The sequence below is a fragment of the Schistocerca nitens genome, chromosome 9 (assembly GCF_023898315.1).
Source record: "Schistocerca nitens isolate TAMUIC-IGC-003100 chromosome 9, iqSchNite1.1, whole genome shotgun sequence".
Taxonomy (NCBI): Eukaryota; Metazoa; Arthropoda; class Insecta; order Orthoptera; family Acrididae; genus Schistocerca; species Schistocerca nitens.
The window spans coordinates 436,596,496-436,612,581 of record NC_064622.1 but is presented as its reverse complement, the minus strand read 5'-3'; the positions used below and the strand labels follow the sequence as shown (position 1 = coordinate 436,612,581).

General features: G+C 45.3%; 1 protein-coding gene across 1 annotated transcript; it reads right to left on the bottom strand.

Moving 5' to 3' along the window:
- Positions 1 to 310: 310 nt before the first annotated feature.
- Positions 311 to 13,645, bottom strand: LOC126204298 (trypsin beta-like). Its single transcript, XM_049938685.1, has 2 exons — positions 13,286 to 13,645; positions 311 to 748 (listed from the first exon to the last, which is right to left on the bottom strand). Exons 1-2 carry the CDS (start codon positions 13,643 to 13,645, stop codon positions 311 to 313), a joined length of 798 nt encoding a protein of 265 aa, XP_049794642.1.
- Between the last annotated feature and the right edge of the window lie 2,441 nt (positions 13,646 to 16,086).

Here is a 16,086-nt window from a genome sequence, read left to right as displayed (position 1 = left end):
AAAAAAAGCTAAATTTGAGACAAATTTTTTGAGATTTACTTTTTATTATTGACTTAAGTAGAACGTGCACAAAATAAAATTGACCCGGAGATATATCATGTACCATAAGATTGACAACCCAGCTACGTTATCTGCAACCCAGGCAGATGATCGAAGTTGGGCTACTTTTTAATATGTGGGTCACTTTAGTTTCGCCCACTGTGTATATTCTGCGGTATAGTTGTTACAGGGTTAATCGAGATCCTAAATACAAATTAAAAATTGTCTCTAGAAACAGAAAGTTACGTAACAAAGCTCGACATCGATTTGATCAGGAAGGTGCCACGAGGAAGACTTCAGAAGCAGGGCGCTGAGCCCCGGTAGTGTTCGTGATCCAGGAGCTGACGCTGGCGACGTTGCCGTAGACGGCGGCTGGGCCGACGCAGGTGGGCTGCGCCCAGGACACGGTGCCGAGCTGGGTGCCGTCGTGCACCAGCGGGCTTCCAGAGTCGCCGTGGCACGCGCCGTGGCCCCCCTGCCCAGCGCACAGCATGCTCGCCGTCACTGTGTGGATGGAGCCCAGGTGCTCCTCGCACACCGACCGGTCCAGCACCTCGATGTCGACCCTCTGCAGCACGTCAGGGTACAAGACCTCCTCAGTCGCGCCCCAGCCGGTGGCGGTGACGAGCAGCCCAGCTGGGGGCTCGTACCCATCTGGGGGGAGGCCGACGGGCTGGACGTTGGGGCCCAATGGGAAGGGCTCGGAAACCTGTGCACAGCAAATGAGGTACGCTCTATTCTGCGTGCTGAAACTAATGTTAAGACTTACATGCAGCTGTGTGTTTTACCCATTAATGCAGTTACTGTAAATCTTCCAAATTCGTTGTACCTACATCTAAATCTACATCTACATACATACTCCGCAGCTCCGCAATCCACCATACGGTGCGTGGCGGAGGGTACTTCGTACCACAATTAGCTTCTTCTCTCCCTGTTCCACTCCCAAACAGAACGACGGAATAATGACTGCCTATATGCCTCTGTACGAGCCCTAATCTCTCTTATCTTATCTTTGTGGTCTTTCCGCCTCAAATGCTGGTTCTCTAAATTTCCTCAGTAGCGTTTCACGAAAAGAATGCCTCCTTTCCTCTAGAGACTCCCACCCGAGTTCCTGAAGCATTTCCGTAACACTCGCGTGATGATCAAACCTACCAGTAACAAATCTAGCAGCCCGCCTCTGAATTGCTTCTACGTCCTCCCTCAATCCGACATGATAGGGATCCCAAACGCTCGAGCAGTACTTAAGAATAGCTTGTATTACTGTTTTATAAGCGGTCTCCTTTACAGATGAACCACATCTTCCCAAAATTCTACCAAGGAACCGAAGACGACTTTCCGCCTTCCCCACAACTGCCATTACACGTTCAGGTAGCATATGTGGCATTCGGGTTTCCTTCTCAGTCTCCATACTTGTGCACTTCAGCAGACTAAGGTGGCCTCATTGCATCCGCCCAGCCTATGGAAGCATAGACAGCACACACTGTCGTATCTTCTGCCCGCTGCAAGCACACCTGAACGCTCTGCCCTTCCCTCGCTACTGTATATCCTCTGTACTGCAGGTATGATTAAAACTTGTCCTTCTGTCTAACTCCTCCAGTACGCCAACGACGTCGTTTTCCTACTCTAGATACCTGACCCTTCAGTGATACCAATGAGCCCTTCAGCTCCATGTGAATCAGTTTATTTCCTGTTGGAATCAATGGCTTCTCAGTAGCAACCCACATACGTTTCCGTGCCCATAACTTTTACCACTCCATTTACAAGAGTCCTATATAATTAACTAACACACTAAAATAATCAGTACTAACCCTCGAATATCCCTCTAAATGATACAGCCTTGTTGAAGTCTCTTTCTTCACAGTAAGACCTGTGTGCTTCCAGGAACATGGGGCTACGCTGGCATTATGTGGGTACATTACATCAGATGCGGGCTATGAGCATTAGTGCCAAATAGAAGCCGAGTAAATGACTGGAAATAGTTGCACTTCAATAAATGGAGACGTACACAAGTAGAAATTCCCCTGTATTACGAAAGGGGAGAGACAGGGAGAGCATTAGGCTTATGGTGTACAAAAGCAACTTTAAATCTGGTATCGCTTTTACTCCACATAATGGAAGAATATGGACCTTGCGTATCAAAGGAAACAACATTATGACGCTTTGGTGAATGTTTATGCCTTATCAGAAGCATCAGATGAAGACGCGGCTGAATTTTTATGATCAATTTCAGATGATATGTGGAAAACCACCTGAAATGACCTCGAAATAGTCGTTGGTCATTACTATGCCAGTATGGACAAACATAGACAGTATCAGAAGTGTGTTTGGTAAGGAAAATCTGCAAGATTAAACTAGTGATAATGGTTTGACCAATGTTTCCTTCCATGAAAAACTTAAGGTCAGTAGAAATCCGTTTCCAAACACAAAATATCAACAAAGGGACCTAGAAAATTCCAAGGCTGAATGAATCATACCAAATAGATCAAGCAATGGTATCGAGAAGATGGATATCTGATATGGAAAACGTGTGTATTTATAAGGGCGGAAATTCTGATTCTGGCAGTTACATAGAAGGAGAAAAAATCAGAGAGGAATTCGTCGTGGTTTCTAAGGAAAGTGTTGGAAAAGAAACGGAATGCAGAACAACTTAAAAATATATCTATGGTTCAAGAGTTTCAAATCAGATTGGGGTAGAGGCTACAAATAGAGAATGGTGGAGACCATATAGATAGAGACTGGAACTCTGTTAATGTTACTATTCGGATAATGGCATGTTAAATACTGGGTGATCAAGGAGGCTCGGAAATCCTACAAAGAGATTAATAGGATGTCCGGAATAGACTGAAGAGTATTTTACTGCGGATTCGGATACCAAGCCCACAAGAAGCGGACAGCTGTCCTGTTATACAGAACACCAGAGATAGAGGAACTCAACTTAGCCTAAGTACTGAAGTTAGTTTACTGCCTAAAAAATTACAAAGCTCCAAGAGTAGTTGGAAGAAGCTTTAAAAAAACAGGTAGAGCCGAGGGAGAAATTGCTGTCCGTAAGCGAATTCTCGAACGTGTCAAGCATATACGAAATCAAAAAATAATCCCAGATGTGATTTAACCAGTACTCAAGACAGCGGACAAGACTTGCTGTTCTAATAACTGAGAAATTATCGCCTTGAATACAGAGGAATTACCCTATTGGATGTACCGTATAAATGTATTACCTACAACAAACTTACTCCATTTGCAGACGACATTTTTAAGAATATAAGTGTGGCTTTAGAGTTAACAGGTCGACAACAGACCGTAAATGCCCTGAGCTGTAGATACAGGGAAAGGAATGCGAATGTAATATTGAGTTACACAACCTCTACCTAGAATTCAGTCTGATTTTTTATAATCTTAACAGTGAAGAGATGCGAAATGATGTGCTATTACTGCGTGTTTCATCTAAGTATGTATCACCCATTCAAGCAAAAATCGCTGATTCAAAGTTTGTAGTGCGAGTTTAAAATGTCACTTACCACCAGTATATTAAACATACATAGTAATTTCCCGTGAAATATAGACATATAACATTGAGAATTTTCTTCGTTGTCCATGTTGTCGACCACGCTATCATTCCTTTCCTTTTTTAACTTCACCACCATAATCATTAATCACGCTAATATCTTCTGAAAGTCGGTTCTCGAAATGTTCGCCAAAAAACAACGTCCCGAAGTCCTTACAGAGTGTGACAGCCAAATCAAGCGAGATGGCCGTCCCTGTTCCCTGTTTACAATCTGTCATGTGCTCGCTGAGCAGACTTACGTTGAAAGCTGCACGTTCTGACACTAGCGCAAGGTAAAGCATGCTCCCACAAAAACTGAGCTATCGTGCCCATCCGCACCACTGATACTCAGTCTATCCAAACAATTCCTTGGAACCCGCACTAGCCACCTAAAATAGAATTCATTTTGCGACCTTTATTCTCCCAAATATCCACCTCCTTCAGCCCCCATGTCCTCCAACAAATCACACGAGCAGGCGCAAAATACATATTTTCTAAAACCGCTTCCATTACATCTTCTCCCATACCTTGCACTGCATCCCCAAACCAGACCACAATTCCAGCTAGAACATGCCAGTCTGGCCTAATCATCGAGTTAAGTGGCGTGGTGGAAAGACAATGCACTCATATATGGAACCTCTTCCTTCCACCTTTGCAATAACGCGTCTTAGGTCGGTTTCCAATCCACAACCCTTCATCAGCTCTACATCTACATTCCACATTCACATTTGCTCTCACAGACCTATTCATTTTCCGTAGGCTACCCAGAACTGTCCACCGTGGTAAGGACAGATCACCACCAGTATAATCAGAGTAGCTCTAACAGCAACATACGTACGTCACCAGTTTTATTTGAGTAATTTTATTGTATATGCAACAGCTGCACTTGTTATTTATTTCTTATTCAACAGTTTATTTCGGTCCATATTGGATAATCACCAGACTTCATAAAACAATCAGCTGAGAAATATACGAAAGCGATCTTTAAAATTCGACTATAGTGTACAATATTTGCCAAAAGTCACATATTAAGTGTCATACGTCGTTACAACAGTAGTACAGCAGACAAACAACGTTATCAGAATGTTGCATTAAAGGAAACGAAGCAACGTATGTTAAGGTCCCGAACGTGCTGGACAATTATTGCAACAACGTGTAACAATCCACATACGACTTGGCAAATACCCGGAAGTGGCAGATAGGTTTTTGGCAAACATTTCGAGAACCGACTTTCAGAAGATATTAGCGTCATTAGTGGTTCTGGTGGTGAAGCTATAAAAAGAAAGGGATGCTAGCGTGGTCGACAGCATGGATAACGAAGAAACGAAGACAATTCTCGATGTTCTGTTATTGCTGGCAGCCAGGACCTCGGAAGTCGGCAGTCGTCTTCTCTGTTAATATTGGCCGGTCACTTGGCTGTTTCTATTGCCTCTCAACATTCCTCCTGAAAGTAAGAGGCTATTTCGCCAGTAAGCGAGCTTCACCAAATTCAATCTGTTTGCCGCACTCATCCTGGTGTTCTGCCACCGCTGACTTGATGTGCTGTCTCAGTCAGATGTATCCTTTGTGTTCAGATATCCGTGTGCTGATACGTACTCTAGTCCACATTCGCACCTGTTTTCCTAAACTCCAGTAGCATGCAGTTTGTCAACTGTATCTTTCGTTGTGTGAAAAACATGTTTTATTCTGTTACTGCTTCGGAAAATCGGTTTGATGCCGGTTCAGCGCAGAATTTTGACCACCTGTTCAGTGACACCGTGAACATGTGGTAACAGAGCGATGTTTCTTTGTGCTCCATTTTGCTCTCGTCTACTGCATTCATTCTTTCTCGCAATAGTTTTATGTATTACTTTCATTCCATAACCATTGGCACAAAAAATGGACTTGAGGTTTTGTAGTTCACCCTTTAGATGTTCTTCATCGCTGATCCTGTGGGCCCTCTTGGTTAAAGTGCGCAGAGAGTATTTCTTCTGCGTAGGGTGATGGTGGGAGGAGGCACCTAGGTGCCTGTCACTACTGGTTGGCTTCTTAAATATTCTATGGCAATGTTTACCATCAGGCTTTGTGTAAACTTGCCGGCCGGTGTGGCCGAGAGGTTCTAGGCGCTACAGCCTGGAACCTCGCGACCGCTACGGTCGCAGGTTCGAATCCTGCCTCGGGAATGGATGTGTGTGCAGTGCTTAGTTTAGTTAGGTTTAAGTAGTTCTAAGTTCTAGGGGACTGATGACCTCAGCAGTTGAGTCCCATAGTGCTCAGAGACATTTGAACCATTTTTTTTTCTGTAAACGTCCACATCGAGGAAAGGCAGCACCACATTCTTTTCCATCTCCATTGTGAATTGGATTCCGCTGTACTGGTGCTTGACGTATTGGTGGAAATTTCGTAGCTCTTCCTCTCCATGTATCGAGGTAACGAAAGAATATTCAACAAATCGGAGCCAACGTTCTGGGCGTAACGAGTGGGCAAATTCTTCACACATTTAGCGCAGCTACGTCTGGACCAGAACGTACTGTTAAAGAAGCTGCTATCGGTGTTTCTTCCCTTGACGCGTTAGGACAAAGAGGCGCACTGACAGTGACGGATCCTCCGACAACACTGGCCACAGCAGTTGTTTTCCATATGAGTACCGCTGCTGGGTACAGCATTACGATGGTCGTATTCATGTGTGGCGGATCCAGCGAGATTCGAAATCGTCATTTGGATATTTTGGTGTGATGTGCAATTGAGAAGGTAACACGTTTACCTCTCGTTCGTATAGCCAATAATTTGGCCACCATACGGTACATTTCTGACGTGTTAAAACCGGCGGATTTGCCCCGTCTTTGAGCTCTCCGTGACTTTATCTTTCAGAAAGAAGACTCATGGTATAATGTTGCCCATGCTGTGCTGAGATATCTCAATAAAGAAGATCTTACATTGTTCCCTTGATCAGCAGTTACGCGGCTATGACCCACCTTTTGGAAACATTTCGTCTTCGGTTATCGAGCGAAAGCCATAAAAAGAGATACTCATCAGCATTTAACTTCTTCTTCCTTCTCGTAGTCAAAACAAATGGCATGCTTGGAACAAGAGTACCATAAGGCTGTTTAGCCAACAGTCCTGTAGTCTCAGCAATACTCCATGTCTTCCAAGCCAAAATGTTAGCATCTGGAAATGCTTCAAGGCCACCATAATCTGCTAGATTGCCCCACACAACAGCAAGTGTCAACCAGGTACTACCTCCAAACACTCCTTGTACATCACAGGTAAAGTTCAGATGGAGTCCACGAAAAACATTTGGACCTCCAATTAATTGCTGTTTATTAAACTGCCCAGCCAAGTCAATATCAATCGCCTTCGAACTGCGATACACTGGTACACTGCACCGCCAGCGACGACGGTAACCACGTCGCAGAGGCATTGCTGTGGCACGTTAACACAAGTGAATTTATGTGTTGTGGTATACCGTTAAAACTGTATGGGATGCGGTACCTGTAGCATCCACAAAATGGCACCTTACGAACCAGCCACCAACCATACAGCAAAGAGCCGCGAGTTGCCGCCCTAGTAAGGCGCCCGCAATTGAACCACAGCTCACCTAGCTTGCGACAGCCCCTATGTTACTTGTGAGCACCACAAAGCCACTGTTGCAGGTAATAGCTCGCCCGCCGCAGGTCGTATGACACATCTGTTCGATAGCCTTATAAGATGCTGCACAGCAGGTCGCTAGTCAGTATGTGAATGTGCAAGTCCCAGCCACACTTCGCGACTTCGACATCGACGATCACTTGTCGTAGTGCAACACCGATCAGTCAGAACAGAGACATCAATAGCGTAGAAGATACGGATTTTTCCTAGGGCTGTCCTTACTGTGACAGCCTGTGCACTCAAACTGTACCTTGCAGAAACGTTATCGAGGTGTTCGGTTTCTCATCAGTGAGCCTTGGTAAAAATTTGCTGTTTTGAAGAGCGCGCCGCAGCGCGTAGTGTGAAGCAGTCGCCCTCCGTTTCTGGCGGTGGCACCGCTGTTTCAATCGCAGCTTTGGTGTCTCCCTCTCGTTGAAAAGGGGAAAGGTTGCCTGTTCACGTGCATTTAAGAGGCGCTATAAGCTCGCCAGTGGGAGTTGGTCAGTCGGAATGAGGCTGGGTCAGTCTCGCGGCACCACTTGCTGGTTTGTCTCTCGTTCGCATTTGTGAGGCAGTTAGTGTCTGTCTGTCGTCGGAGTGCTAGTATGTCTGTCGTTTGGATCAAACTTTAAAGCCAGAAAATGAGAGTCTGGCCACTTCGCCAGAAACAGAACTCACTTAGTGGTCCCCGGTCGGGGCTAAATTCCTACATCTGAGTCTGCGCGTTAGGCCGCCAGTCTGCTCGAGTTGCTCCGGCAACGGTCATTGGCGGTTGGATCGATCGGTTGGTCGGTCGCGCACTGAGAACAAAATGACTTGTCCGCCTTGAGCGCCAGCGCATGTGAGGTCGCCACGTGAGTCCAGTGGGCCGCGCCGTATAGCGAGGGGTAGTGGCTTCGCGGCCGACACGAGAGCAACAGGAGTCAACCCACGACATCAGTCTGGCCGGTGCGAGTTGTGACGCCGTGAGACGTAAGATCAGCGCGCCTTCCTGCGTCCGTTGAAGCGGCTGGCAGCGGACTGTTCGGGAGAGCGATTTGGGGGTGCTTCTCCAGAAATCGCACTTTATTAGAAGTGATTGGTGATATGTTGTTTCATTTACGTGTTAAATTCTACTTGTTTTTTTTTGTGACGTCACCAGCGACTTTGTTTTGGGGTCGTCCCACCATTCTTCTCCGTTTGCCCACCCGCGGGAAGTTGGTTATTTATGAATTGGGTGGTCCGTTTTTCCCTTGTGGAGTAGGGGTGGGTTAGGGCAATCTGCGCTTCGTGTTGTTCAGTAATCCCCCTGTCAATCTGCCATACGTCAATAGCTGCCTCTGTCATGTTTGTCGGATTCGGTGTTAACGAATTTATTGCTTAAGGTGTAAAGGCCAAATTCCTAAAATATGTTTTTATCATGCCTATCATCTTGAGAGGCGGTATATGCGTAATGTAGAGCATGTTTGTACATTTTATGTAAGACAGTATTTCATGGGTTTTTATTTAAATGGTCATTTTAGTATATATAGTTGCCACCCTTCTACCGTAAGAGTTTTCTTTTGAAAACTAGTTGCACGTTCGGAGGCAAGTAATTTTTTTAATGCGAGTGTTTGTACCATTTCCATCCCTCCTACGGGGTGCACAGTTTATGTGTTTGTGTGAGTTGTTAAAATTTTTAGTTTAAAGTAATCTGGTGTGTTGCACCAGTGTAGTCTTTCAGAGGTTGATGTGAACGGTCGTGACTACGCCCGTGTTAAAAGGGATCGGCAAGGTTCTCAGCCCGAAAGCTCACATTGTCAAAAAAAAATTGTTATTTCTCCATCTGAATAAATTGTAACTTGATATTTAGAGGATCCTTTCTGACTATAAATTTTAAATTTTTTCTTGTTAAGGAAGGGTTTCCAGGAATAAAATTTCCATTTGTTGAAAGAAATTTGTTTTCTTTAGTTACCCACTGGCAACTACTTCCACGCTCACATAGTGTGATTAAATGTGTTAATGTTCTTCATGAATCGCTAGTAACTAAAGTAAATTCCTTAAGAAAAGATTTTTAAAGTAAATCCACGGTCCAATCACATCGGATTATTGAGACCCAAACGTAACGATGTCTTCTCTGTGTCAGAAATAATGTTCTGGGTACAATTATTTCCTTGCTGGGTGGATCACCCACATGAGCGTATCCTAATGTACCCGTGCCAAACATTCGAGCTCAGTCGTACTTGATGCACAGATGGGTTAGAATTATTGTGCTGCCAGAGATGGCAGCTCCGTGCATAAAATTTTCCACTCTGTATGCACCCAAATTACTAACATACACTGACAGAAAAAATCAAACGCCAAAAGTTTACAGTAGTGAAATTGTGGGAATACGTTTACTGGGTAACATATTTAGGTGATTAACATTGCAAGATCCTAGGTTAAAGTAAGCGCCAGGTAAGCCATTACAATGGTGAAATGTTGGTACATTTGTAGTACCAGAAAGTTGAATTCAAACGTGCAAACGAGCTTGCATTGTATCGGTCAGGTGCCGCGTGTCAGTTTTCGGGATGGAGTTCCATGCCTGATGCACTTGGTCGATCAATATGGGGTCGGTTAATGCTGTTAGGGGATGACGCTGGAGTATCGACCGATTTTGTCCTATACGTGCTCGATTGAAGATAGATTTGGTGATCGAGCACCCCAAGGCAACATATTGAGACTCTGTAGAGCATGTTCGGTTACAACACCGGTATGTGAGCAAGCTTTATGCTGTTGGAAAACACCTCCTGCAATGCTGTTCGTGAATGGCAGCACAACAGGCCAAATCACCAGACTGACGCACAGATTTGCAGTCAGGATGCGTGAGATAACCTCGAGAGTGCTCGTGCTGTCATACGAAATCGCACTGCAGATCACAACTCCAGGTGTAGGTCCAATGCGTCTAGCAAGTGGCAGGTTGTTTGTGGGCCCTCAACTGGCCTCTTCCTAACCGACAAACAGCCAACACTGGCGCCCAGTTTGTTGTGCCATTTTGGTTCCAACTGCATCTCTTATTGCTGCTGCAGATGCGGTACGATGCGCCGGGCCCATAAGCGGTAAACGATGGTCTTCCCTCTCTGCAGTGCCACGTACCCGTACAGAGCCCGATTTTCTTGTGACTGTACATTCTGGTGAACGCCGCTGCCAGCAATCATGTAGAGTGGCTACATTCCTGCTAAGTATTTCTGCAATATCGCAGATGGACATCCAGCTTCTCGTAGCCCTATTACACGACCTCGTTCAACCTAAGTGAGGAGTCGATAATGGCACCTTTGTCGTCTTAAAGGCGTTCTTGACTAAGATCAACGTCCACTCTCACAGGTGTCGGCAGTTCCATGCGGCTTTTCGCGGATGATGCTGTAGTATACAGAGAAATTGAAGCATTAGAAAATTGTAGCGAAATGCAGGAAGATCTGCAGCGAATAGGCACTTGGTGCAGGGAGTGGCAATTGACCATTAACATAGACAAATGTAATGTATTGCGAATACATACAAAGAAGGACCCGTTATTGTATGATTATATGATAGCGGAACAAACACTGGTAGCAGTTACTTGTGTAAAAATCTGGGAATATGCGTGCGGAACGATTTGAAGTGGAATGATCATATAAAATTAATTGTTGGTAAGACGTGTACCAGGTTGAGATTCATTGGGAGAGTCCTTAGAAAATTTAGTCCATCAACAAAGGAGGTGGCCCGCATCTCGTGGTCGTGCGGTAGCGTTCTCGCTTCCCACGCCCGGGTTCCCGGGTTCGATTCCCGGCGGGGTCAGGGATTTTCTCTGCCTCGTGATGGCTGGTTGTTGTGTGCTGTCCTTAGGTTAGTTAGGTTTAAGTAGTTCTAAGTTCTAGGGGACTTATGACCACAGCAGTTGAGTCCCATAGTGCTCAGAGCCATTTTTGAACAAAGGAGGTGGATTACAAAACACTCGTTCGACCTATACTTGAGTATTGCTCATCAGTGTGGGATCCGTACCAGATCGGGTTGACGGAAGAGATAGAAAAGATCCAAAGAAAAGCGGCGCGTTTCGTCACAGGGTTATTTGGTAAGCGTGATAGCTTTACGGAGATGTTCAGCAAACTCAAGTGGCAGACTCTGCAAGAGAGGCGCTCTGCATCGCGGTGAAGCTTGCTGTCCAGGTTTCTAGAGGGTGCGTTTCTGGATGAGGTATCGAATATATTGCTTCCTCCTACTTTTACCTCCCGAGGAGATCACGAATGTAAAATTAGAGAGATTCGAGCGCTCACGGAGGCTTTCCGGCAGTCGTTCTTCCCGCGAACCATACGCGACTGGAACAGACAAAGGAGGTGATGGAAGTGGAACGTAAAGTGCCCTCCGCCACACGCTGTTGGGTGGCTTGCGGAGTATAAATGTAGATGTAGATGTAACCAACGCACACGACCATTACAGCGCGTATTTAAAAGAAACCTGCTACACATCGTTATAGTGGTGCTATTTCAATACACATCATTTTCGAGATGTAGAAAAACTCCTCCCAACTTTCGTTTGTGTCGCACAACTCCTTCTTGGTAATTTAATTTTTTTCCCGTCAGTGTATTTAAGGAGATATTGTTCGTAGGTCACTATGTATGCGCAACAAGAAAAACTTATTTTCAGTCCTCATATTAACTTCTCCCGAACAGACCATGATAGCACAAGGTACCGACTGGCCGCCGTGTCATCCTCACCCCACAAGCGTCACTGGACGCGGATATGGAGGGGCATGTGGTCAGCACACCGGTCTCCCGGCCGTATGTCAGTTTCCGAGACCGGAGCCGCTATTTCTCAATCAAGTAGCTCCTCAGTTTGCCTCACAAGGGCTGAGTGCACCCCGCTTGCCAACAGCGCTCAGCAGACCGGATGGTCACCCATCCAAGTGCTAGCCCAGCCCGACAGCACTTAACTTCGGTGATTTGACGGTGTAAGTAGGCTGTTTAGGTTGTTATGTTGGTAGCGTCACCTAGCACTCTGTGGGAAAATCACTGGCTGTGCTGTGTGCAGTCTGTGGCTGGTTGGCATTGTTGGAATATTCGCTATTGTAGTGTTGGGCAGTTGGATGTGAACAGCGCGTAGCGTTGCGCAGTTGGAGGTGAGCCGCCAGCAGTGGTGGATGTTGGGAGAGAGATGGCAGAATTTTGAGAGCGGACGATCTGGACGTGTATCCATCAGAAAGAGAAAATTTGTAATATTGGATATCATGAACTGATATATGATGACTTTGGAACTTTATTAAGGTATATTGTTTCTATAATGAAATTTTCACTCTACAGCGGAGTGTGCGATGGTATGAAACTTCCTGGTGGATTAAAACTGTGTGCCGGACCGAGACTCGAAATCGGGACCTTTGCCTAGAAACAACCCCAAGGCTGTGGCTAAGCCATGTCTCTGCAATATCCTTTCTTCCAGGAGTGCTAGTTCTGCAAAGTTCGCAGGAGAGCTTCTGTGAAGTTTGGAAGGTAGGAGACGAGATACTGGCGGAATTAAAGCTGTGAGGACAGGGCGTGAGTCGTGCTTAGTAGCTCAGTTGATAGAGCACTTGCCCGCGAAAGGCAAAGGTCCCGAGTTCGAGTCTCGGTCCGGCACACAATTTTAATCTGCCAGTAAGTTTCAAATATATTGATTGTTCTCAATCAGAATCTTTCATTTACTGTCTTTGCCTATCAGTAGTTAGTGCCTTCAGTAGTTATAATTTTTTATTTAGCTGGCAGTAGTGGCGCTCGCCGTATTGCAGTAGTTCGAGTAACGAAGATTTTTGTGAGGTAAGTGATTCATGAAAGTTATAGGTTATTGTTAGTCAGGGCCATTCTTTTGTAGGGATTTTTGAAAGTCAGATTGCGTTGCGCTAAAAATATTGTGTCAGTTTAGTGTTGATCAGAATAAGTAAAGAGAGAAATGTCCGAGTACGTTCAGTTTTGCTCAGCTGTTTGAAAATCAAGTAATGTAAGAGGTTTATCAGTACAGTCATTCATAAATTTTTCTAAGGGAACGTTTCAACGGGAACTGCGGCAAGGCCGTTGGCAATCCTCATATAGTGCCGCTATTATAACGCCCAGCGGCGTACAAAAATTGTAATTTGAAACGGTAAACGTAGTGGCCCACCTGCAGAACAGCGAAGTCGTACGTCATAGCGTAATAGTCGAAGTCTTCGTGGATGATGGTCTGCGAGACGTCGAGAACGACCCCGCCGCTGCCCCACGTGGAAGAGCCCGCCCTGAGGGTGAGGTAGGGCGCGAAGACGCAGTGCGCGGCCGTCAGGGCCCAGCTGTCGCTCACCACGGAGGCGCCGCACCACTGCTCGCCCGCCGCTTCCATCGACAGCATCCACGGGAAGTCGGCGACGCTGGCGTCGGTGCCGTTGATGATGCGGCCGCGGACCCTCTGGGACCACGGCGTCCCGGCTCTGGGCGCCGCCAGCGCGCACGCCTGCAGGCAGAGGAGGGCGACCACAGCACGAACCATGGCGGCCAAGCGGGGGAGCACTACACCACACTCCAGTTGGCACATCGTCTTATAACGCCGAACCGCAGGAAATGCGACGTGCCCTTCAACAGTAATTGAGCTCAAACAATGGCCATGAGAAGCTGCTATCAGATAACAGAGATGTTAATGACAGCCCTTGTACACTTACAGAGCTCAAGTTATTATCGCCAAAAATAGAGCAATCATAAATGTAAGAATGTGGACGATAATGAAGAGTTCGCACTTATCAACCTCCCGCTCGATCTTTTATATTTCGTATCCAGATTCAAAAAGACTACGATCAGATAAACAACAAGAAGGAGTTGAGCGACACGAAAGTTGGGAGGAGTTTTTATACGTCTCGAAAATGATGTCTTTTGAAATAGCACCACTATGACGATGTCAATTGATCAAAGGAGAAAATATAAAGACGCAGAAAATGAAACACGAAAAAACGAATACAAACATCTCAAAAATGAGATCGACAGGAAGGGCAAAATGGCTAAGCAGGGATGGCTAGAGGACACATGTAAGGATGTAGAGGCTTATCTCACTAGGGGTAAGATAGATACTGCCTACAGGAAAATTAAAGAGACCTTTGGAGGAAAGAGCACCACTTGTACGAATATCAAGAACTCAGATGGAAACCCAGTTCTAAGCAAAGAGGGGAAAGCAGAAAGGTGGAAGGAGTATATAGAGGGTCTATACAAGGGCGATGTACTTGAGGACAATATTATGGAAATGGAAGAGGATGTAGATGAAGATGAAATGGGAGATACGATACTGCGTGAAGAGTTTGACAGAGCACTGAAAGACCTGAGTCGAAACAAGGCGAACGGAGTAGACAACATCCAATTGGAACTACTGACGGCCTTGGGAGAGCCAGTCCTGACAAAACTCTACCATCTGGTGAGCAAGATCTATGAAACAGGCGAAATTCCCTCAGACTTCAAGAAGAATATAATAATTCCAATCCCAAAGAAAGCAGGTGTTGACAGATGTGAGAATTACCGATCAATCAGTTTAATAATCCACAGCTGCAAAATACTAACACGAATTCTTTACAGACGAATGCAAAAACTAGTAGAAGCCGACCTCGGGGAAGATCAGTTTGGATTCCGAAGAAATACTGGAGCACGTGAGGCAATACTGACCTTACGACTTATCTTAGAAGAAAGATTAAGGAAAGGCAAACCTACGTTTCTAGCATTTGTAGACTTAGAGAAAGCTTTTGACAATGTTGACTGGAATACTCTCTTTCAAATTCTAAAGGTGGCAGGGGTAAAATACAGGGAGCGAAAGGCCATTTACAATTTGTACAAAAACCAGATGGCAGTTATAAGAGTCGAGGGACATGAAAAGGAAGCAGTGGTTGGGAACGGAGTGAGGCAGGGTTGTAGCCTCTCCCCGATGTTATTCAATCTCTATATTGAGCAAGCAGTAAAGGAAACAAAAGAAAAATTCGGAGTAGGTATTAAAACCACAGAGAAGAAATAAAAACTTTGAGGTTTGCCGATGACATTATAATTCTGTCAGAGATAACAAAGGACTTGTAAGAGCAGTTGAACGGAATGGACAGTGTCTTGAAAGGAGGATATAAGATGAACATCAACAAAAGCAAAACGAGGATAATGGAATGTAGTCGAATTAAGTCGGGTGATGCTGAGGGAATTAAATTAGTAAATGAATCACTTAACGTAGTAAAGGAATTTTGCTATTTGGGGAGCAAAATAACTGATAATGGTCGAAGTAGAGAGGATATAAAATGTAGACTGGTAATGGCAAGGAAAGCGTTTCTGAGGAAGAGAAATTTGTTAACATCGAGTATAGATTTAAGTGTCAGGAAGTCGTTTCTGAAAGTATTTGTATAGAGTGTAGCCATGTATGGAAGTGAAACATGGACGATAAATAGTTTCAACAGGGAGGAGGTGATACAGAAGAATTCTGAAGATTAGATGGGTAGATCACATAACTAATGAGGAGATATTGAACAGAATTGGGGAGAAGAGGAGTTTGTTGCACAACGTGACTAGTAGAAGTGATCGGTTGGTAGGACATGTTATGAGGCGTCAAGGGATCACCATTTTTGTACTGGAGGGCAGTGTGGAGGGTAAAAATCGTAGAGGGAGACCGAGAGATGAATACACTAAGCAGATTCAGAAGGATGTAGGTTGCAGTAGGTACTGGGAGATGAAGAATCTTGCACAGAATCTACATCTACATCTACATCTATACTCCGCGAGCCACCTTACGGTGTGTGGCGGAGGGTACTTATTGTACCACTATCTGATCCCCCCTTCCCTGTTCCATTCACGAATTGTGCGTGGGAAGAACGACTGCTTGTAAGTCTCCGTATTTGCTCTAATTTCTCGGATCTTTTCGTTGTGATCATTACGCGAGATATATGTGGGCGGTAGTAATATGTTGCCCATCTCTTCCCG

Excerpts from the sequence above, each read along its gene's own strand:
- LOC126204298 (XM_049938685.1), bottom strand. The coding sequence starts at position 13,645 with ATGGTTCGTGCTGTGGTCGCCCTCCTCTGCCTGCAGGCGTGCGCGCTG. Across the intron at positions 749-13,285 it reads ACGACTTCGCTGTTCTGCAG|GTTTCCGAGCCCTTCCCATT; the intron begins GTGGGCCACTAC and ends TGCTGTGCACAG.